The sequence below is a fragment of the Triticum dicoccoides genome, chromosome 4B (genome assembly GCF_002162155.2).
Source record: "Triticum dicoccoides isolate Atlit2015 ecotype Zavitan chromosome 4B, WEW_v2.0, whole genome shotgun sequence".
Classification (NCBI taxonomy): Eukaryota; Viridiplantae; Streptophyta; class Magnoliopsida; order Poales; family Poaceae; genus Triticum; species Triticum dicoccoides.
Genome location: NC_041387.1, coordinates 562,854,953 through 562,880,090, shown reverse-complemented (window position 1 = coordinate 562,880,090; position 25,138 = coordinate 562,854,953). Strand labels below are relative to the sequence as shown.

Here is a 25,138-nt window from a genome sequence, read left to right as displayed (position 1 = left end):
CCAGGGCGGCGACAATGTTTGGTGGGAGTCACGTTGCTCGCGGGGGAGGGGGTGCGCGGTGATGTTTGCTTGAACTACGCCGGTATTTTCCCAAAGAGGAAGGGATGATGCAGCACAACAATGGTAGGTATTTCCCTTAGTGATGAGACCAAGGTTATTGAACCAGTAGGAGAACCACGCAACACAACGTAAACAACCCCTGCACACAAATGACAAATACTCGCAACCCGACGTGTTAAAGGGGTTGTTAATCCCTTTCGGGTAACGGTGCCAACAATTGGCATTGAGACGGGATAAAGTTGTAATAGATAGGATAAATAGATCGCAAATAAAATAAAGTGCAGCAAGGTATTTTTGTATTTTTGGTTTAATAGATCTAAAAATAAAAGCAAATAAAAATAGATTGCGAAGGCAAATATATTAAAGAAGAGACCCGGGGGCCGTAGGTTTCACTAGTGGCTTCTCTCGAGAAAAATAGCAAACAGTGGGGAAATAATTATTGTTGGGCAATTGATAGAACTTCAAATAATCATGACGATATCCAGACAATGATCATTATATAGGCATCACGTCCAAGATTAGTAGACTGACTCCTGCTTGCATCTACTACTATTACTCCACACATCGACCGCTATCCAGCATGCATCTAGTGTATTAAGTTTGTGGAAAAATGAAGTAATGCAATAAGAACAATGACATGATATAGACAAGATCTATTTATGTAGAAATAGACCCCATCTTGTTATCCTTAATAGCAACGATACATACGTATCATTTCCCCTTCTGTCACTGGGATCAAGCACCGTAAGATCGAACCCATCACAAAGCACCTCTTCCCATTGCAAGATAAATAGATCAAGTTGGCCAAACAAAACCCAAATATCGAAGAAGAAATACGAGGCTATAATAAAATACATGAAAAAGAAAGGAGGTAGAATTGTTTTGGATTTATGGTTAAAGAAGAAAAAGATGAAAACAAGGGTTCTGTTGAATTTCAAGTATTCAATTTCACCAATAAGATACGGAGACTTGCTTCACATTTGGAATTACACAAAAAAGATTTTTCATCGGAAAGAGGTCTACCAAGACTTTTGGGAAAACGTCAATCATGCATATAAGAGATAAAAAAACTCAAATAACTTTCATGGATAAAAACATAGATCTGATCATAAAATCAAAGTTCATCGGATCCTAATAAACACTCCATAAAAAGACTTACATCATATGGATCTCCAAGAGACCATTGTATTGAGAATCAAGAGAGAGAGGAAGTCATCTAGCTACTAATTACGAACACGTAGGTCCACAAAGAACTACTCACGCATCATCGGAGAGGCACCAATGGACATGATGAACCCCTCCATGATGATGTCTAGATTGGATCTGGTGTTTCTGGAACTTGCGGCGACTGGAATTGATTTTCATCGACTCCCATAGGGTTTCTGGAATCACTGGTACGCGTCGGTGCTATACAAACGGTTTTAAACCCCTTTCCGCGTCAGCATTCGGAACCGTCGCCTAGTGAGTGTGAGCGATTAGGGGGTCCTTCGCACACGACCCAGAAACCATCGGGGATATGCCCTCCTGGCACACATGCTCGGCAAAATGAGGTCATGTGCGACCGGCGAGCGAGAAAATACGGTTATACGTACAATAGTGCTTAAAAAATACAATTATATAGGTGAAATCATTTTCGGTCGTAAGTTCATCCCACACAGTCAGTTCCCGTGAAACGTTTTTGTTCGTACATACATCCAACACAGTCGCTGCAAGGAAAACATTTCCGTTCGTAGGTACATCACACACAATTTTCCACGTTAAGTCATTTGTGATGGCCTTCCCATCGCACACAATATTAAAAAAATTATTGTTTGCGTTATTGAATGCATCACACACGGTGCGTAGAAGAAACCGTGTGCGTTGCCTTAAGTCATCGCCCATGATATTTTCTCAATAACCGTTTGCAATAGCAAAAACCAATTAGCAGGCTAATTGCCCTATTATTAATAATCCATTTATTAATCTAATTGACATTCATATTAAACACATAATATATTTCATTCCCATATTAAGGAAGCAGGATTTCATAATTGAAATACATCAGAGTACAACATGATATAGCTTCAGCACTCAGCTACCCCATTACACAACTGCACCAGCACCAAGCTTCACGTGCAACATCTAGAACCTTTCGAAATTAGCATCATAGACGGTACATAGACAGATGCATCTCATCGGAAAAACTGCTGAAGCGGAAGGCGAATATTGAGCATTCATTGATGTTGAAGGTCTTTGCAACTTTAGGCCAGTGCTTGTAGATGATTGACCGTCCATCCTTCGTCCTCTTCAGGAACACCTCAATATTGAACCGTGGGTGTTGTATGAAAACCTTCCTCGCCTCCTGTCCACACAGGTGGTTTGAGAGGTAATCATCAGTGAACTATTTTAGAAAGGCCTGAAAACAAGGATGTGCATAAATATCTTCTCTATATTGGAAATGGGGCAAAGGAATAAAAAAGACAAGGTATAATAGTATACAATAACAGAATGCAGCCACAACAATTGAACATCGCATTGCAGAATTGAACCAAGCAGTTAACTAAACACCACAACAAATGAACCAACCGTTAACTGAGCACCACATTGCACAAATATAATATACTCCTAATAGAAGATCAGGCAGTTAAACAAACCAAGCATGCTTAACAACTTGGAAATATAGCAATTGTATTTGTTTCTCATGTATTTAGTACAGCCAAATTTGATTTATTTTTCACATGCTATACAATAAAAGAATGCAGCCACAATAGTTGAACATCGTATTGCAGAATTGAACCAAGCAGTTAACTAAACACCACAACAAATGAACCATCCGTTAACTGAGCACCACATTGCACAAATATAGCATACTCCTAATAGAAGATCGGACAGTTAACCAAACCAAGCATGCTTAACAACTTGGAAATATAGCAATTGTATTTGTTTCTCATGTATTTAGTACAGTCAAATTCGATTTATTTCTCTCGTGGTATACAATAACAGAGTGCACACACAACAATTGAAACATCGCATTGCAGAATTGAACCAAACAGTTAACTAAACACCACAACAAATGAACCAAACATTAACTAAGCACGACATTGCACAATATAACATACTCCTAATAGAAGATCAAACAGTTAACCAAACCAAGCATGCTTGAGAACTTGGAAAATTGAACCCTAAAAAATTGAACATCACATTTGCAGAATTGAACCAAACAGTTAACTGAACACCACATTGCACGAAATATAGAACATATACACTAGAGCAGAAGATTGCATGGTAAAAGTAGATAGAAAAATTCACTAAAATTTGTTAAGGAAAGGCAGTAGCTAGCAAACTGAACATGGGTCCTTATAGTGAGCTAATAAGACAAGCTACTCATTGTCGGAGATATCAATGGCGATTGGCTCCTTGGACATGGAAGAGGGCGAGGCCTCCGCATCGTGGGTGCCCTCGTCGTAGTGGTGAGTTGCCTAAGCCATTCCAGGTACCAACCTCCTGGCTCTCGAGATGAGGTAAGCACGTGCACGCTGAGAAAACACCTCATAGTCTTTGTCGAAGGCACCGACGATGGCTTCGAGAAAACGCCACGAACTATCGCTTAAAGCAGCCAACCGCGCCGCGGCGTCGGCTGATGTCTACTATGCAACCTTCTCCTTGTAGACGTTGTTGGGCCTCCAAGTGCAGAGGTTTGTAGGACAGTAGCAAATTTCCCTCAAGTGGATGACCTAAGGCTTATCAATCCGTGGGAGGTGTAGGATGAAGATGGTCTATCTCAAACAACCCTGCAACCAAATAACAAAGAGTCTCTTGTGTCCCCAACACACCCAATACAATGGTAAATTGTATAGGTGCACTAGTTCGGGGAAGAGATGGTGATACAAGTGCAATATGGATGGTAGATATGAGTATTTGTAATCTGAAAATATAAAAACAACAAGGTAACTAATGATAAAAGTGAGCACAAACGGTATTGCAATGCTAGGAAACAGGCGTAGGGTTAATACTTTCACTAGTGCAAGTTCTCTCAACAATAATAACATACTTGGATCATATAACTATCCCTCAACATGAAACAAAGAGTCACTCCAAAGGCACTAATAGCGGAGAACAAACGAAGAGATTATTGTAGGGTACGAAACCACCTCAAAGTTATCCTTTCTGGTTGATCTATTCAAGACTCCATAGTAAAATAACACGAAGCTATTCTTTCCGTTCAATCTATCCTAGAATTCATACTAGAATAACACCTTAAGATACAAATCAACCAAAACCCTAATGTCACATAGATACCCCAATGTCACCTCAAGTATCCGTGGGCATGATTATACGATATGCATCACACAATCTTAGATTCATCTATTCAACCAACACAAAGAACTTCAAAGAGTGCCCCAAAGTTTCTACCGGAGAGTCAAGACGAAAACATGTGCCAACCTCTATGCATAAGTTCACAAGGTCACTGAACCCGCAAGTTGATCAGCAAAACATACATCAAGTAGATCACGTGATATCCCATTGTCGCCACGGATAAGCACATGCAAGACATATATCAAGTGTTCTCAAATCCTTAAAGACTCAACCCGATAAGATAACTTCAAAGGGAAAACTCAAACCATTACAAGAGAGTAGAGGGGGAGAAACATCATAAGATCCAACTATAATAGCAAAGCTCGTGATACATCAAGATCGTGCCGAATAAAGAACACGAGAGAGAGAGAGAGAGAGAGAGAGAGAGAGAGAGAGAGATCAAACACATAGCTACTTGTACATACCCTTAGCCCCGAGGGTGAACTACTCCCTCCTCGTCATGGAGAGTGCCAGGATGATGAAGATGGCCACCGGTGAGGGATCCCCTTCCGACAGGGTGCCGGAACAGGGCCCCGATTGGTTTTTGGTGGCCATAGAGGTTTGCGGCAGCGGAACTCTCGATCTATGGTGCTCTTGGATGTTCTCGGGGTATATGGGTATATATAGGAGGAAGAAGTAGGTCGATGGAGCAGCGAGGGGCCCACGAGGGTGGGGGCGCGCCCAGGGGGGCAGGCGCGCCTCCCTGTCTCATGGCCTCCTCGCTTCTTTCTTGACGTCCACTCCAAGTCCTCTGGATCACATTTGTTCCAAAAATCACTCTCCCAAAGGTTTCATTCTGTTTGGACTCCGTTTGATATTCCTTTTCTGTGGAACACTGAAATAGGCAAAAAAAAACAGCAATTTGGACTGGGCCTCCAGTTAATAGGTTAGTCCCAAAAATAATATAGAAGTGCATAGTAAATCCCATTAAACGTCCAAAACAGATAATTTAATAGCATGGAACAATCAAAAATTATAGATGCGTTGGGGACGTATCAAGCATCCCCAAGCTTAATTGCTGCTCGTCCTCGAGTAGGTAAATGATAATAACATAATTTTTGATGTGGAATGCTACCTAGCATATTTCTCAATGTAATTCTCTTTATTGTGGCATGAATGTTCAGATCTAAATTAAACATTCAAGATAAAATTTTAATATTGACATAAAAATAGTAATACTTCAAGCATGCTAACCAAGCAGTTTATGTCTTATCAAAATAACATAGCGAAAGAAAGCTTATCCCTACAAAATCATATAGTTTGGCCATGCTTCATTTTCGTCCCACAAAATGCTCCCATCATGCACAACCTCGGTTTCAGCCTAGCAATTGGTTCATACTTTTTAACGTGCTTCAACCTTTTCAACCCTCATGCAATACATGAGCATAAGCCATGGACATAACACTATGGGTGGAGTAGAGTATGATGATAGGGATTATGTGAGAAAAAAAAGGAGAAAGTCTCACATTGACGCGGCTAATCAACGGGCTATGGAGATGCCAATCAATTGATGTCAATACGACGAGTAGGGATTGCCATGCAACGAATGCACTAGAGCTATAAATGTATGAAAGCTCATCAAAAGAAACTAAGTGAGTGTGCATCCAACTTGCTTGCTCATGAAGACCTAGGGCAATTTGAGGAAGCCCATCATTGGAATATACAAGCCAAGTTCTATAATAAAAAATTCCCACTAGTATATGAAAGTGACAACATAGGAGACTCTCTATCATGAAGATCATGGTGCTACTTTGAATCACAAGTGTGGAAAAAGGATAGTAACATTGTCCCTTCTCTCTTTTTCTCTCGTTTTTTCTCTTTTTTTATTTGGGCTTCTTTGGCCTCTTTTTTTATTTGGGCTTCTTTGGTCTCTTTTATTTTTCATAAAGTCCGGAGTCTCATCCCGAATTGTGGGGGAATCATAGTCTCCATCATCATTTCCTCACATGGGACAATGCTCTAATAATGGAAATCATCACACTTCTATTTATTTACAACTCAAGAATTACAACTCAATGTGAATGCCCCCGGTGGTGTATCGGGATATGCAATGAATCAAGAGCGACATGTATGAAAGAATTATAAAGGTGGCTTTGCCACAAATACGATGTCAACTACATGATCATGCAAACACTACAAAAAAATACACTTCTGTGATGATACGTGTTTGTCATAGTAGGTTGCGTTTTTTGTCATGCATGTACATCCATGAAGATTTTATGACAGAATCAAGATAGTCATACCTGTGCTGTCGTAGAAGTGTTCCATGACATTACCAAAATTATCATCACGGAAGTGTCCACTTCCATGATGATAAATCGTGCGTCACAGAAGTGCTTTCGTCAAGGGTGACCGACACGTGGCATCCACCGTAACGGAACGCCATTAAGCTATCGGGTCGGGTTTTGGATCCGATAACCCGTTAACAGCCCCGACCAATGTGGATTTTCCATGTGTAAAATCATCATTGGCTGGAGGAGACACGTGTCAGCTCCGCGTTGGCACAGGTGTCACTCATCCAATGGGCGAGACGCGCCTATGATATGTTGACACGTGGACCGGCCCATCAAGTTTAAATGGACCGGCCCAACTAAAGGCCCACAAGATTTTGTGGACCATAATGGGTCGGCCCAGCTAAAGGCCCATGATATTTTGCGGACCATAATGGGCTGCCCCAGCTAAAGGCCCACAAGATTTTGCGGGCCATAATGGGTCGACCTAGGTAAAGGCCCACAAGATTTTTGTGTGCCATAATGGGCCGGCCCAGGTAAAGGCCCACAAGATTCTTGCGGATCATAATGGACCGGCCCAGCTAAAGGCCCACGAGATTTTGCTGACATTAATGGGCCGGCCCAGCTGTAGGCCCACAAGATTTTGAGGACCCTAGTAGGTCGGCCCATTAACTGGCTGCCATGTTTTGGGCCAAATGTCGGCCCATATTTGATCCAGTCCATTAATGGCCTGCCACGTTCCGGGCCTAATAATGGCCCATATGAGATCCGGCCCGTTAAAAGCCTACCACGTTCTGGGCCAAATTACGGCCCAGATCAGGTCCAACCCTTTAAGAGGCTTGGGCTAAATTATGGCCCATATCAGATCCGGCCCGTCCACTGGACGCTATGCTTTTGGGCCCACTTGCTAAAGGCCCATTTAGTAATTCGGCCTGATATTAGTTTCGGCCTGTTAAGGGCCCATTTAACATTTCGGCCTATTAAAAGCCCGTCATATAGTTGGGCACTCCACAGTTCCATCTTCACATGCCATGCATTACATTGGCAGAATTTACTTGTCCAATGCCTGCATTTGCTGGATTATTTGACCTCCTATTTGCATTTAATTTGATTTTCTATGTCATCTCATTTGTCTACAGTTGTCACAGCCCAAGGAAGAGCCGCATGGTGATAACCTTCTGGAGGAGGAAGAGGACGATAAGGAAGAAAGGGAATATTTAGCTACATTGACAGAGAAGCAACTTCTATTCCTTGAGGAAGATGACGCTACATCGGAAGAGGATGATAACCTTATGGATAAAACTGAGGATGATTGTAGTATGGAGTTTCTTGAGGAGAAGGGATTTTTCATTAGCTTTGAAGAAGACGGAACACTCGATTGGTTTTTCTACTCTGCTTACTGCGAATGTGCTTCCCTGAGTGACTATCAACGCCTAGTCCTAAAAAATTATGTGAGTGATCCTCAATTTATATTTGTGGTCAATTGTACTGGCACAACTGTCTGGCAATAAACACATTATGCAGCCTCCAAAACTACCATTCTTGTTTAGAAAGAAGTAGAAAAATGTAGCAGGACCAAATATAGTGCTAACAGATAAAATCTTTCACCTTGCTCCTTAGTCCTCATCACCTTCATCTTTTATGAAACGGCTCACTGATTGACTCTTTGACTCTGTCTAATGATTTTGCTTTGTTTTGTAAGCAACCGAATTGTATTTTCTGATAAATACTAGCCACTTATTTATTCTTTTTATCATATATGGTTAAAAAATGTTTTTTTCTTTGCAGCTTCAAGCCTTTAGTTCAATCAAATCTTTGCTTAGGTTATGTATTGCCTGTCATTCTAAAAATTGCCAAGCAATTGATTTTCTCTCTGTCCTTTTCAATGTAGGGTGGTACCGAGTACAGCATGTGGAGTGACTGCCATAGCTACCGTCATAGCTATGATATTGAACGAGAGTATCTCAAGTACTGCCAGGAATTATCCAAGCAATTGAAGGTATATGCATCAGAGATCATGTTAAGGAAATCGTCTAATTTTGTTCAATGCTTTCAAATTTCTTTGGACTTACAACTTTCTTTTTCTCTGGCAACAGTGGATGGAAGATTATGTCGGTATTTGCCGCTCATCCGTCAAAGTAAGTATGGCCTTACAAAATTCTTGGAATGACACTGTTAATTATCTGTATATCTTGTAACACCCTCATAACTTTGTTGTTGTTCAGTGGGGTAAAATATCTTCCCGAGGAGCATTTCAAGCAATTAAGATTGCTGCTACTAGCTTTCCCAAGATCACTCCTACTTTAGCTTACAATGGCTTTGATGTAGGATCTCTCACACACATGAATTTAATGTAGCTTACAATGGCCTATATTGTATCTGACAGTTGCATTCACTTGATTTAGGAGTATAAAGAGCGCATTTGCTATTATCATACTTGGTTTAAGGAGTATGATCGTTTGTACTTTGAGATTTGGCGGCGTGTCACAAAGGGAACGGTTAGTGTGTTATGCGCAACTAAGCAACTACTCAATGATGGTTCATTGTTTTCGAATACACTGTATATGCTTATTAATGCATGGCTTTTCCCTTGAATAATGTTCAACAGAGTTTCAGAAAGGCTATGGAGGATGTTTGCAAGATGAACAAGTTTCCAGTACGACAAGGTTTAATGCAAACTGCCCTGGACCATGAGTACACCATGACGTTGATGGAAGAGGACGTACGTTAGCTGTTTTGATTAATAGATAATTTGCACTTGTAACTTAATATTCTTATCTGTGCATATATGCTTATCTCTATTCATCTTCCTGACTTCAGTTCCATACCTGCACGGCAGCCATTCGCCCTGGAGTAAGTAGCGTCTTTTGTATGTGACATGCAGGTGCAATTCATTGAAATATTTCCTTCTGATGTATGGTCTGCTTGCCTTCAGGTTAAAGAGGATAAAGCTAAGGAGTTGATCGCAGGCGGAGTTAAAAAGCTGGTACTGTAATTTGTGAATTCACCTCTGCATTATTCATGATTTTGAAAGATGATTTCCCTAGTGAAATTCTTCTCTTTTTTAGGTTAATATGCCCAAGTCCTATGAGGATTATATTAGAAAAAAGATAGAGATTGCATGCATTATTGGAATTCTTCCTTCCGAGAAGACTGAGGCAACAGTATAATTAAGATTCTGAAGAATGAGATAATTGGCAAACAAGCGTTGTTTATAAGATTATGAAACTGAACCACCCATTGTCATGTTGTAATGTGCTTCCCACATGTAGTTGTGTGTGTAGAAATGGCAGTGACCTATAAGATACTGTAATAGATCATTTATGCAGTCTGAGCAATTTTAGCAGTACTACTTGACATATACACCCTCCGTTCCAAAATGTGCATAGACATGCTGCATAATGTTCCTAATTATTTTTGCAACATTGTTTGTTTGCAATTTTGCAATGATCTGTATCAACTTGTAGTTAGTAAACTAAATCTTATTCAAAGAAACACAGTTTTTGGCAAAGCATGGGGTGTTGGCTAGGGTTGTAACTCTTAATTAGCATATAGTTTTTGCGGTTACACAATTTTTTAGCGTATAGTACATTGTTTGCAATTTTTAAGATATGTTAAAATGGTGGATAGAAGTGACTTCTGCTCCAACTACACCCATCTAACAACTCTTTCGGACGGTTGCTTGGATCTAACATGCGAGCCCCTCATGTTAGTTTTGTTGTATGCTAAGAATCAATGCTACCGAAAATGTCACTGCAAATGGAAGATACTCGGCCTGCTTTGCTTATGAGATCTAGTTCGCTGCATGGATTGAGCAGCCCGGGACTGGCTATTGCTGCAGAATAGAAATTGGACTGCGGACAGGCTGCAGGCTAGAGGATGGCCACACAATGCCTGCTGTCGGCTGTGTGATCAGGAGCCCGAAACTGCGGACCATATCACGCTGCGATGCTGCTATGCGAGATAGGTCTGGTACCTATTCCAGGGTACAAGTGACAGGATTTACAATGTGGTGCACTCTGCAAACTGAGTTTCAGATTGGTGGAACAGGCTCTATATGCATCGCGGTGCGCAATCCAAGGCTGCGAAGGAAACATCCCTCTCGGCATACATTGCTTGGCATCTTTGAAAGGAACGGGACAGAAGGGTCTTTGAGAATGCTGAGATGGCGTCAAGAGGCTTGGGGCGTGTTTGGTTGCAGTAGTGAATAGTAGCTGCATTCATAGCCTTCTCAACTCAGCCTGACTATCCAAATGCAGCCTCAAATGCACCATCTGCAAGTTGTTTGTTTGTCTGCATGCCCTCTTGCCTGCATAGGCTGAACCACACTGTCTGGTGTTTGGTTGCCTGCATGTTAGTGGACAAACCCAAGGCATGGTGTTTGGTTGTATGCAACGCCTGGTGTGTGGTAACCTCTTTGGCTAGTTGGTGAGGTTACCAGCACACTTCAGCACAACCATGTAGCACACATCATAAGCAGAGCAGAGTATAAACAGAGGATCAACTACTTAACAGCATATTTCAGATAAGCAGTACCGCACTTTATAACAGTTCAACGCATAAACCATAAACAGTTCAGAGCAGACTCGATAGTACTTAGGAAGGAGGTGCCCCAGCCCTAGTCCCTGGCGGCGAAGGCTTCGTCATGCTTCCCGCACTTGTTGACGACCTCAATGCCATCATCGTCGAAGATGATGACCTTGAGGGTGTCAAGAGTGAGGAGCTTGAACGTCACCATGTAGCCGATCTTGATCTGATGAACGGCTGGGTAGGTGGCCCAACCCTGATCCAGGGTCACCCTGCCGTTCATCAGCTTCACCATCACCTTCCAGGAGCAGCCGATGTTGTTCCTGAGCTTGAACTCCGTCGGCACCGTGAAGAAGTGCTTGGTGAAGTCCAGGGGCATGGGGATGCACTCAAGCTTCTGTGCAAGGATGACCTTGCAGAAGTGAGTTGGGCCATCCTCCTGATGGTAGTGGTCGTAGTTGCGACGCTTGTTGCTGGGGGGATCCTCCATCCGCTCGTCGTTGCCAACCTCAGGCATCTTCGGTTCTTCATCGGCAGAGGGCGTCAGCACAACCTCCTCGGGCATTGGATGAAGGGGCTGCTTTCCCTTGTCTTCAACGGCCGAGAGCACCTCCGTGCCCATCTCATTGCTCTCCTCGTTCTGCACACAATTCATGGAGTCAGGCACAACACAGAGTTCATGGCTGATTGAAGAGCATGTAGTTAAAATGACATGACTGTCACTCTTCTCCTCCTCTCCATCGCCCCTATATTTACTCACCCTGCCCACCACTACTTACCCACCCCCTCTCTTCTCTCACTGACAACCTTCCTCCTCTCCATCGCCATGAGCTCTAGCTCCAGCTCCAACGCCAACCCCTTCCCTTGGGGTATTGGCTGGAGGGCCTTCTTCCTCGGGTGATCGGCTGGTGACCGCACCAAGTTCGAGGACACCATGGAGGTGTGCCCGAACTTCGGCTCCATGCCTGACATGCAGAAGGAATCTGATGCTGTGCTCATGAGGGCCACTGCACAAGAGCTGAAGACGCTGATTCCTGACCCAGCAAAGGGCGCGATGGCAGTCGACATCATTCGCTGGGCCATGAATCAGGCCGTCTCCGACGACGCTAAACAGAGGAAGAAGTGATCCAAGTACAAGAACTACTGGGCTCCTAATGACCGTCGTGCCACAGTGTACTGGGAGACGGCAATCGTGCCGCCGATGGTCATTGGTGGGGAGCCTAAGGAGGAGGAAGAACCGGTGCAGATGCCAGCAAGGGCGCCGGAGCCAGGCCGTCGTACCTAGCAGATTGACCTCGACTCCGCCGAGGATGATGACGACGACCTGCCGCCCCGCACGGCGATGAACAAGAAGATGAAGGCCAGCCACTTGACCCGCTGCTTCGCATGCCCGTGACGGCTGCCACGGTTAGCCGGTGTCCGTCGTGTACCCCCAATCCCCCTTCTACTGCATCCACATCTACCTCTATTCCGATCTTGCATGAACTAGTATGAAGTAGTATGAACTAGTATGAAGTACCTCTACATGCTTATCTACCTCTATTCCCTATTTCCCTCTCCGCTGTGGATCGAATCTATCGCCAGATCGAACGGGAAAAAGTAGTGCATGACGAACAGAGAGAAGTGCTCACTGCCATTGCCGCGGGCCAAGTGATGATCCGCTCGCCGGTGATGGAGTCTGGTGGTCTTCTTGCTCTCCTCCGATCCGCCGCCGCTGGTGAGAGTTGGGAGAGTGGGGAAGAGTGGGGAGAGGGAGCGTTGAGGCTAATAACTGTCGGTGCTTCGGGAAGCAATGCGGCTTCTCGAGCGTGGCCGCGCGCGTGCAGCCGCCGCCGCCCACGTGCACCGCTCGGGCCTAGCCCTGGAGAAACTGCCGAGTCAAGCGTTTCCAGAGAGCCAGGCCCAGGAGTGCTTTAAGGTTCGTGCCATGCGGGCCGAACATTAAAAGTAGGCAACCAATCAGTCCGTTTGTGTCCCGCGCGAGCCAGGTCGGGCCTCTTGCAGGCAATCAAACACGCCCTTGATGAATCTCATTCAGGATGATATCAAAATGCTCAACGAGGCCTTCCGTCCTTCCATCCAGGTGGCTGGGTAGAAACATGGTTTAGGACATTGTCTAGTTTGCATCTGTAGCTCTCTGTATGAGAGCAAGTGTTTTCCTGTGTTTTTGGCTTTTTTGGGCAGTTTGCCACCTCTACTTGTACCATGTACCTCTTTCTCATCTATAATGCAAAGGCGGAGCTTCTGTTGTTCTCGTCAAAAAAAGAGATGCTGCAAGCATGATAATTTTGAAAAAGGTCCGCTAAAGATCTGATTATGCATGGTAAAACTTAGGCATGTACTCCGTCCATGCTTGAAAAGAAGACGTATAAATGCGTGACATCCGATAGTGCCAAAATTGAGTATTGGTATGGATGACAGTTTTCCTAAATTTTAATCAAACTTTGCACCGTTCGACTTAGACATAATTTGTACTCCTTTTTTTACTTGACTTCTACACTCCTTGTTTTTCAAGTACGAAGATACTCCCTCCGTTCCTAAATATAAGTCTTTTTAGAGATTTCAATACAAACTACATATGGATGTATGTAGACATATTTTAGAGTGTAGATTCACTCATTTTGCTTCGTATGTAGTCTCTTGTTGGAATCTCTTAAAAGACTTATATTTAGGAACGGAGGGAGTATATACATAGAAAGAGAAGCACTTACTCTTTGGGTTCCCTAAATTAAAGAAAGAGGGTTTTGCTAAATATCAGGTACTTGAAAATATTCGCGGTGTCAAGTCACTTTTTTGTCGTCCTAAGCACGAGATGGGGGAGGCTGACCTCGCCGAGGAAGCAACCACCACAATATCTATCTTAGGGTGTGGGGTGCAGGTTCGTCGGGAAGCACAACCTCGTTACCTAGAATCATCAGAGTTGTTCACCAGTTGTAACAACCTGGATTTTCACTACCTGAAAATTCTTTTTTGCAAGTTGTGGCTTCTGCCTTTTTCTTCTGGTGTTCTTGAATTTTCTTGAAACTTGGTGTATACTTGGTGATGATTGACTTGCCTGGTTGCTCAAGCCTTGTTAACCTACCTAAGTTACCTTGACCCTGGGATAAATTTGTCTTAAGTTTGGATCACTAAAACCCTAAACCCATTTACTTAAATTAAAACCTAGAGACCATCTTTGCACTAGGGACCCTTTTTCCTTTGTCACTTTGGCCTTACCAAATTTTCCAGAAACCCTCCTATACCGAGAAACTCTATTTCCATTCAATACCAAGACTTATAAATAAAATTTTGACTAGAGCATCCTTATTAAGTTTCTGGCAAATCTGTTAACCTATGAAGCAAGTGCATTGTGCCTTTGTCCTGTGAAGCCGAAACTTTGGATAGATCATAACCTAGCCACATAAAGCCTTGTTGGGGAACGTTGCAGAAAATTAAAATTTTTCCTACGGTTTCACCAAGATCCATCTATGAGTTCATCTAAGCAACGAGTCATGGGAGAGAGATTGCATCTACATACCACTTGTAGATCGCGTGTGGAAGCGTTCAAGAGAACGGTGATGATGGAGTCGTACTCACCGTGATTCAAATCACCGATGACCAAGTGCCGAACGGACAGCACCTCCGCGTTCAACACATGTACGGAGCGGATGATGTCTCCTCCTTCTTGATCCAGCAAGGGGGAAGGAGAGGTTGACGATGATCCAGCAGCACAACGGCGTCGTGGTGGATGCAGCAGAACTCCGGCAGGGCTTCGCCAAGCTGCTGCGGGAGGAGGACGAGGTGTAGCAGGGGTGGGAGGCGCCAAGACACAAGGGTGCGGCTGCCCTCCCCCCTGCCCTCCTTTATATAGGCCCCCAGGGGGGGCGCCGGCCCTGGGAGATGCAATCTCCCAAGGGGGGCGCCGGCCAGGGGGGTGGAGTGCCCCCCAAGGCAAGTGGTGCGCCCCCCACCTAGGGTTTCCAACCCAAGGTGCAGGGGGGCCAAGGGGGGTGCACCAGCCCACTAGGGGCTGGTTCCCCTCCCACTTCAGCCCACAGGGCCCTCCGGGATAGGTGGCCCCACCCGGTGGACCCCCGGGACCCTTCCGGTGGTCCCGGTACAATACCGGGTGACCCCGAAACTTTCCCGATGGCCGAAACAGCACTTCCTATATATAATTCTTTACCTCCGGACCATTCCGGAGCTCCTCGTGACGTCCAGGATCTCATCCAGGACTCCGAACAACATTCGGTTTGCTGCATCCTCATATTCATACAACCCTAGCATCACCGAACCTTAAGTGTGTAGACCATACGGGTTCAGGAGACATGCAGACATGACCGAGACGGCTCTCCGGTCAATAACCAACAGCGGGATCTGGATACCCATGTTGGCTCCCATATGCTCCTCGATGATCTCATCGGATGAACCACGATGTCGAGGATTCAATCAACCCCATATACAATTCCCTTTGTCAATCGGTATGTTACATGCCCGAGACTCGATCATCGGTATCCCAATACCTCGTTCAGTCTCGTTACCGGCAAGTCACTTCACTCATACCGTAATGCATGATCCCGTGACTAAACACTTGGTCACTTTGAGCTCATTATGATGATGCATTACCGAGTGGGCCCAGAGATACCTCTCCATCATACGGAGTGACAAATCCCAGTCTCGATCCGTGTCAACCCAACAGATACTTTCGGAGATACCTGTAGGGCACCTTTATAGTCACCCAGTTACGTTGTGACGTTTGGTACACCAAAAGCACTACTATGATATCCGGGAGTTACACGATCTCATGGTCTAAGGAAGAGATACTTGACATTGGAAAAGCTCTAGCAAAACAAACTACACGATCTTGTGCTATGCTTAGGATTGGGTCTTGTCCATCACATCATTCTCCTAATGATGTGATCCCGTTGTCAATGACATCTAATGTCCATACTCAGGAAACCATGACTATCTGTTGACCAACGAGCTAGTCAACTAGAGGCTTACTAGGGACATATTTGGTCTAAGTATTCACACGTGTATTATGATTTCCGGATAATACAATTATAGCATGAATAAAATACAATTATCATGAACAAGGAAATATAATAATAATCCTTTTATTATTGCCTCTAGGGCATATTTCCAACAGTCTCCCACTTGCACTAGAGTCAATAATCTAGTTACATTGTGATGAATCGAACACCCATAGAGTTCTGGTGTTGATCATGTTTTGCTCGCGAAAGAGGTTTAGTCAATGGATCTGCAACATTTAGATCCGTATGTACTTTGCAAATATCTATGTCTCCATCTTGAACATTTTCACGGATGGAGTTGAAACGACGCTTGATGTGCCTGGTCTTCTTGTGAAACCTGGGCTCCTTGGCAAGGGCAATAGCTCCAGTGTTGTCACAGAAGAGTTTGATCGGCCCTGACACATTGGGTATGACTCCTAGGTCGGTGATGAACTCCTTCACCCAAATTGCTTCATGCGCTGCCTCCGAGGCTGCCATGTACTCCGCTTCACATGTAGATCCCGCCATGACGCTCTACTTGCAGCTCCACCAGCTTACTGCTCCACCATTCAACATATACACGTATCTGGTTTGTGACTTAGAGTCATCCAGATCTGTGTTGAAGCTAGCATCGACGTAACCCTTTACGACTAGCTCTTCGTCACCTCCATAAACAAGAAACATGTCCTTTGTCCTTTTCAGGTACTTCAGGATATTCTTGACCGCTGTCCAGTGTTCCTTGCCAGGATTACTTTGGTACCTTCATACCAAACTTACGGCAAGGTTTACATCAGGTCTGGTACACAGCATGGCATACATAATAGATCCTACGGCTGAGGCATAGGGGATGATGCTCATCTCTTCTTTATCTTTTGCCGTGGTCAGGCATTGAGCCGAGCTCAATCTCACACCTTGCAATACAGGCAAGAACCCTTTCTTGGACTGATCCATTTTGAACTTCTTCAAAAATCTTATCAAGGTATGTGCTTTGTGAAAGACCTATGAGGCGTCTCGATCTATCCCTATAGATTTTGATGCCTAATATGTAAGCAGCTTCTCCAAGGTCCTTCATTGAAAAACACTTATTCAAGTAGGCCTTAATGATGTCCAAGAATTCTATATCATTTCCCATCAAAAGTATGTCATCTACATATAATATGAGAAATGCTACAAAGCTCCCACTCACTTTCTTGTAAACGCAGGCTTCTCCATAAGTCTGCATAAACCCAAATGCTTTGATCATCTCATCAAAGCGAATGTTCCAACTCCGAGATGCTTGCACCAACCCATAAATGGATCGCTGGAGCTTGCATACTTTGTTAGCATTCTTAGGATCGACAAAACCTTCCGGCTGCATCATATACAGCTCTTCCTTAAGATAGCCGTTAAGGAATGCCGTTTTGACGTCCATCTGCCATATCTCATAATCATAGTATGCGGCAATTGCTAACATGATTCGGACGGACTTAAGCTTCGCTACAGGAGAGAAAGTCTCATCGTAGTCAATCCCTTGAACTTGCCGATAACCCTTAGCGACAAGTCGAGCTTTATGGATGGTGACATTACCATCCGCGTCCGTCTTCTTCTTAAAGATCCATTTGTTTTCTATCGCTCACCGATCATCGGGCAAGTCTGTCAAAGTCCATACTTTGTTTTCATACATGGATTCTATCTCGGATTGCATGGCTTCAAGCCATTTGCTGGAATCTGGACCCGCCATCGCTTCTTCATAGTTCGAAGGTTCACCATTGTATAACAACATGACTTCCAGGACAGGGTTGCCATACCACTCTGGTGTGGAAAGTGTCCTTGTGGACCTACGAAGTTCAGTAGCAACTTGATTCGAAGTACCTTGATCATCATCATTAACTTCCTCTCCAGTCGGTGTAGGCACCACAGGAACATTTTCCTGAGCTGCACTACTTTCCGGTTCAAGAGGTAGTACTTCATCGAGTTCTACTTTCCTCCCACTTACTCCTTTCGAGAGAAACTCTTTTTCCAGAAAGGATCCGTTCTTGGCAACAAAGATCTTGCCCTCAGATCTTAAGTAGAAGGTATACCCAATGGTTTCCTTAGGGTATCCTATGAAGACGCATTTTTCCGACTTGGGTTCGAGCTTTTCAGGTTGTAGTTTCTTGACATAAGCATCGCATCCCCAAACTTTTAGAAACGACAACTTAGGTTTCTTCCCAAACCATAATTCATACGGTGTCGTCTCAACGGATTTAGACGGTGCCCTATTTAAAGTGAATGTAGATGTCTCTAGTGCGTATCCCCAAAAAGATAGCGGTAAATCGGTAAGAGACATCATAGATCGCACCATACCCAATAGAGTGCGATTACGATGTTCGGACACACCGTTACGCTGAGGTGTTCCAGGCGGCGTGAGTTGTGAAACGATTCCACATTTCCTTAAGTGTGTACCAAATTCGTGACTTAAATATTCTCCTCCACGATCTGATCGTAGGAACTTTATCTTTCGGTCACGTTGATTCTCCGCCTCATTCTGAAATTCCTTGAACTTTTCAAAGGTCTCAGACTTGTGTTTCATCAAGTAGACATACCCATATCTACTCAAGTCATCAGTGAGAGTGAGAACATAATGATATCCTCCGCGAGCCTCAACGCTCATTGGACCACACACATCAGTATGTATGATTTCCAATAAGTTGGTTGCTCGCTCCATTGTTCCGGAGAACGGAGTCTTGGTCATTTTGCCCATGAGGCATGGTTCGCATGTGTCAAATGATTCATAATCTAGAGACTCTAAAAGTCCATCAGCATGGAGTTTCTTCATGCGCTTGACACCAATGTGACCAAGGCGGCAGTGCCACAAGTATGTGGGACTATCGTTATCAACTTTACATCTTTTGGTATTCACACTATGAATATGTGTAACATTACGTTCGAGATTCATTAAGAATAAACCATTGACCATCGGGGCATGACCATAAAACATATCTCTCATATAAATAGAACAACCATTATTCTCGGATTTAAATGAGTAGCCATCTCGCATCAAACGAGATCCAGATACAATGTTCATGCTCAAACTTGGCACTAAATAACAATTATTGAGGTTTAAAACTAATCCCATAGGTAAATGTAGAGGTAGCGTGCCGACGGCAATCACATCGACCTTGGAACCATTCCCGACGCGCATCGTCACCTCGTCCTTCGCCAGTCTCCGCTTATTCCGCAGCTCCTGCTGTGAGTTACAAATATAAGCAACGGCACCGGTATCAAATACCCAGGAGTTACTATGAGTACTGGTAAGGTACAGATCAATTACATGTATATCAAATATACCTTTAGTGTTGCCGGCCTTCTTGTCCGCTAAGTATTTGGGGCAGTTCCGCTTCCAGTGACCCTTCCCTTTGCAATAAAAGCACTCAGTCTCAGGCTTGGGTCCATTCTTTGACTTCTTCCCGGCAACTGGCTTACCGGGAGCGGCAACATCTTTGCCGTCCTTCTTGAAGTTCTTCTTACCCTTGCCCTTCTTGAACTTAGTGGTCTTATTGACCATCAACACTTCATGTTCTTTCTTGATTTCAACCTCTGCTGACTTCAGCCCATGGGGCCCTCCGGGATAGGTGGCCCCACCCGGTGGACCCCCGGGACCCTTTCGGTGGTCTCGGTACAATACCGGGTGACCCCGAAACTTTCTCGATGGCCGAAACAGCACTTCATATATATAATTCTTTACCTCCGGACCATTCCGGAACTCCTTGTGACGTCCGGGATCTCATCCGGGACTCCGAACAACATTCGGTTTGTTGCATACTCATATTCATACAACCCTAGCATCACCGAACCTTAAGTGTGTAGACCCTACGGGTTCGGGAGACATGCAGACATGACCGAGACGATTCTCCGGTCAATAACCAACAGCGGGATCTGGATACCCATGTTGGCTCCCATATGCTCCTCGATGATCTCATCGGATGAACCACGATGTCGAGGATTCAATCAACCCCGTATACAATTCCCTTTGTCAATCGGTACGTTACATGCCCGAGACTCGATCGTCGGTATCCCAATACCTCGTTCAGTCTCGTTACTGGCAAGTCACTTTACTTGTACCGTAATGCATGATCCCGTGACCAAACACTTGGTCACTTTGAGCTCATTATGATGATGCATTACCGAGTGGGCCCAGAGATACCTCTTCGTCATACGGAGTGACAAATCCCAGTCTCGATCCGTGTCAACCCAACAGATACTTTCGGAGATACCTATAGTGCACCTTTATAGTCACCCAGTTACGTTGTGACGTTTGGTACACCCAAAGCACTCCTACGGTATCCTGGAGTTACACGATCTCATGGTCTAAGGAAGAGATACTTGACATTGGAAAAGCTCTAGAAAAACGAACTACACGATCTTGTGCTATGCTTAGGATTGGGTCTTGTCCATCACATCATTCTCCTAATGATGTGATCCCGTTGTCAATGACATCTAATGTCCATAGTCAGGAAACCATGACTATCTGTTGACCAACGAGCTAGTCAACTAGAGGCTTACTAGGGACGTATTTGGTCTAAGTATTCACATGTGTATTGCGATTTCCGGATAATACAATTATAGCATGAATAAAAGACAATTATCATGAACAAGGAAATATAATAATAATCCTTTTATTATTGCCTCTAGGGCATATTTCCAACAAGCCTACCCACCAGTTTCGAGCCTCACCCAACTCTTACAAACCCCTCCACAAATTCCCAAACTTTTTATACACTAAGCCACTTTGTGAAGGAAGTATATTTATTACTCATCCATTGGACCTCATGTTGGGTTTCGTAGTAATTTCAAAAAAATTTCCTACGCGCACACAGGATCATGTGATGCATAGCAACGAGGGGAGAGTGTTGTCTACGTACCCAACGCAGACCGACTGCGGAAGCGATGACATGACGTAGAGGAAGTAGTCGTACGTCTTCACGATCCAACCGATCAAGCACCGAAACTACGGCACCTCCGAGTTCGAGCACACGTTCAGCTCGATGACGATCCCCGGACTCCGATCCAGCAAAGTGTCGGGGAAGAGTTTCGTCAACACGACGGCGTGGTGACGATCTTGATGAACTACAGCAGCAGGGCTTCGCCTAAACTCCGCTACAGTATTATCGAGGAATATGGTGGCAGGGGGCACCGCACACGGCTAAGGAATCGATCACGTGGATCAACTTGTGTCAACTTGTGTGTTTAGAGGTGCCCCTGCCTCCGTATATAAAGGATGGAGGAGGAGGAGGCCGGCCAAGGCAAAGGTGCGGCCAGGATAGGGAGTCCTACTATATCGATCTTTACGTCTCGACCATTTCGAGACTCCTCGTCATGTCCCCGATCTCATCCGGGACTCCGAACTCCTTCGGTACATCAAGATGCATAAACTCATAATATAACTGTCATCGTAACCTTAAGCGTGCGGACCCTACGGGTTCGAGAACAATGTAGACATGACCGAGACATGTCTCCGGTCAATAACCAATAGCGGGACCTGGATGCCCATATTGGCTCCTACATATTCTACGAAGATCTTTATCGGTCAGACCGCATAACAACATACGTTGTTCCCTTTGTCATCGGTATGTTACTTGCCCGAGATTTGATCGTCGGTATCCAATACCTAGTTCAATCTCGTTACCGGCAAGTCTCTTTACTCGTTCCGTAATACATCATCTCACAACTAACATATTAGTTGCAGTGCTTGCAAGGCTTATGTGATGTGCATTACCGAGAGGGCCCAGAGATACCTCTCCGACAATCGGAGTGACAAATCCTAATCTCGAAATACGCCAACCCAACATCGACCATTGGAGACACCTGTAGTACTCCTTTATAATCACCCATTTACGTTGTGACGTTTGGTAATACCCAAAGTGTTCCTCCGGTAAACGGGAGTTGCATAATCTCATAGTCATAGGAACATGTATAAGTCATGAAGAAAGCAATAGCAACATACTAAACGATCAGGTGCTAAGCTAATGGAATGGGTCATGTCAATCAGATCATTCTACTAATGATGTGACCTCGTTAATCAAATAACAACTCATTGTTCATGGTTAGGAAACATAACCATCTTTGATTAACGAGCTAGTCAAGTAGAGGCATACTAGTGACACTCTGTTTGTCTATGTATTCACACATGTATTATGTTTCCGGTTAATACAATTCTAGCATGAATAATAAACATTTATCATGATATAAGGAAATAAATAATAACTTTATTATTGCCTCTAGGGCATATTTCCTTCAGTCTCCCACTTGCACTAGAGTCAATAATCTAGTTCACATCGCCATGTGATTTAACAGCAATAGTTCATATCACCATGTGATTAACACCCATAGTTCACATTGCTATGTAACCAACACCCAAAGGGTTTACTAGATTCAGTAATCTAGTTTACATCGCTATGTGATTAACACCCAAAGAGTACTAAGGTGTGATCATGTTTTGCTCGTGAGAGAAGCTTAGTCAACGGGTCTGTCATATTCAGAGCCGTATGTATTTTGCAAATATCCTATGTCTACAATGCTCTGTGCGGAGCTACTCTAGCTAATTGCTCCCACTTTCAATATGTATCCAGATTGAGACTTAGAGTCATCTGGATCAGTGTAAAAGTTTGCACTGATGTAACTTTTACAACAAACTCTTTTATCACCTCCATAATCGAGAAACATCTCCTTAGTCCTTACTAAGGATATTCTTGACCAATGTCCAGTGATCTACTCCTAGATCACTATTGTACTCCCTTGCCAAATACAGAGCAAGGTATACAATAGGTCTGGTACATAGCATAGCATACTTTATAGATCCTATGACTGAGGCATAGGGAATGACTTTTCATTCTCTTTCTATTTTCTGCTGTGATCGGGATTTGAGTCTTACTCAATTTCATACCTTTGCAACACAGGCAAGAACTCTTTCTTTAACTGTTCCATTTTGAACTATTTCAAAATCTTGCCAAGGTATGTAGTCATTGAAAATCTTATCAAGTGTCTTGATCTATCTCAATAGATCTTGATTCTCAATATATAAGTAGCTTTTACTGAGGTCTTTTCTTGAAAAACTTTTATTCAAGTATCCCTTTATGCTATCCAGAAATTCTATATCATTTCCAATCAATAATATGTCATCCACATATAATATCAGAAATGCTACAGAGCTCCCACTCACTTTCTTGTAAATACAGGCTTCTCCAAAAGTCTGTATAAAACCAAATGCTTTGATCACACTATCAAAACGTTTATTCCAACTCTGAGAGGCTTACACCAGTCCATAAATGGATCGCTGGATCTTGCACACTTTGTTAGCTCCCTTTGGATTGACAAAACCTTCTGGTTGCATCATATACAACTCTTCTTTAATAAATCCATTAAGGAATGCAGTTTTGTTTATCCATTTGCCAGATTTCATAAAATGCGGCAATTGCTAACATGATTCGGACAGACTTTTAAGCATCGATACGAGCAAGAAAATCTCATCGTATTCAACACCTTGAACTTTGTCAAAAACCTTTTTCGACAAGTCTAGCTTTGTAGATAGTAACACTTCTATCAATGTATGTCTTCCTCTTGAAGATCCATTTATTCTTAATGAATCACCGATCATCGGGCAAGTCAATCAAAGTCTACACTTTGTTCTCATACATGGATCATATCTCAGATTTCATGGCTTCTAGCCACTTTGCGGAATCTGGGCTCACCATCGCTTCTTCATAGTTCGTAGGTTCATCATGATCTAGTAGCATGACCTCCAGAACAGGATTACCGTACCACTCTGGTGCGGATCTTACTCTGGTTGATCTACGAAGTTCAGTAGTATCTTGATATGAAGTTTCATGATCATTATCATTGGCTTCCTCACTGACTGGTGTAGATGTCACTGAAACAGTTTTCTGTGATGAACTACTTTCCAGTAAGGGAGCAGGTACAGTTACCTCGTCAAGTTCTACTTTCCTCCCACTCACTTCTTTCGAGAGAAACTCCTTCTCCAGAAAGTTTCCGAATTTAGCAACAAAAGTCTTGCCTTTTGGATCTGTGATAGAAGGTGTATCCAATAGTTTCCTTTGGATATCCTATGAAGACGCACTTCTCCGATTTGAGTTTGAGTTTATCAGGATGAAACTTTTTCATATAAGCATCGCAACCCCAAATTTAAGAAACGACAACTTTGGTTTCTTGCTAAACCACAGTTCATAAGGCGTCGTCTCAACGGATTTTGATGGTGCCCTATTTTAAAACGTGAATGCAGCTGTCTCTAATGCATAACCCCAAAACGATAGTGGTAAAGAGATATCATAGATCGCACCATATCAAATAAAGTGCAGTTACGACGTTCGGACACACCATAACGATGTGGTGTTCCAGGTGGCGTGAGCTGTGAAACTATTCCACATTGTTTTAATTGAAGACCAAACTCGTAACTCAAATATTTGTCTCCGCGATCAGATCGCAGAAACTTTATTTTCTTGTTACGATGATTTTTCCACTTCACTCTGAAATTCTTTGAACCTTTCAACTATTTCAGACTTATGTTTCATCAAGTAGATATACCCATATCTGCTCAAATCATCTTGTGAAGGTCAGAAAACAACGATGCTTGCCACGATCAACAGCACTCATTGGATCGCATACATCGGTATGTATTATTTCCAACAAGTCAGTAACTCTTTCCATTGTTCCGAAGAACGGAGTTTTAGTCATCTTGCCCAAAAGGCACGGTTCGCAAGCATCAAATGATTCATAACCAAGTGATTCCGAAAATCCATCTTTATGGAGTTTCTTCATGCGCTTTACACCGATATGACCCAAACGGCAGTGCCACAAATAAGTTGCACTATCATTATTAACTTTGCATCTTTTGGCATCAATATTATGAATATGTGTATCACTACGATCGAGATCCAATGAACCATTTTCATTGGGTGTGTAACCATATAAGGTTTTATTCATGTAAATAGAACAACAGTTTATTCTCTTACTTAAATG

The 25,138-nt window shown here is 43.5% G+C and overlaps 1 protein-coding gene across 1 annotated transcript; it reads left to right on the top strand.

The window, feature by feature from the left end:
• The first annotated feature begins 8,725 nt into the window (after positions 1-8,725).
• LOC119292814 lies at positions 8,726-9,796 on the top strand. Its single transcript, XM_037571511.1, has 7 exons — positions 8,726-8,764; positions 8,852-8,950; positions 9,032-9,124; positions 9,235-9,348; positions 9,447-9,479; positions 9,562-9,612; positions 9,695-9,796. Exons 1-7 carry the CDS (start codon positions 8,726-8,728, stop codon positions 9,794-9,796), a joined length of 531 nt encoding a protein of 176 aa, XP_037427408.1.
• The last annotated feature ends 15,342 nt before the right edge of the window (positions 9,797-25,138 follow it).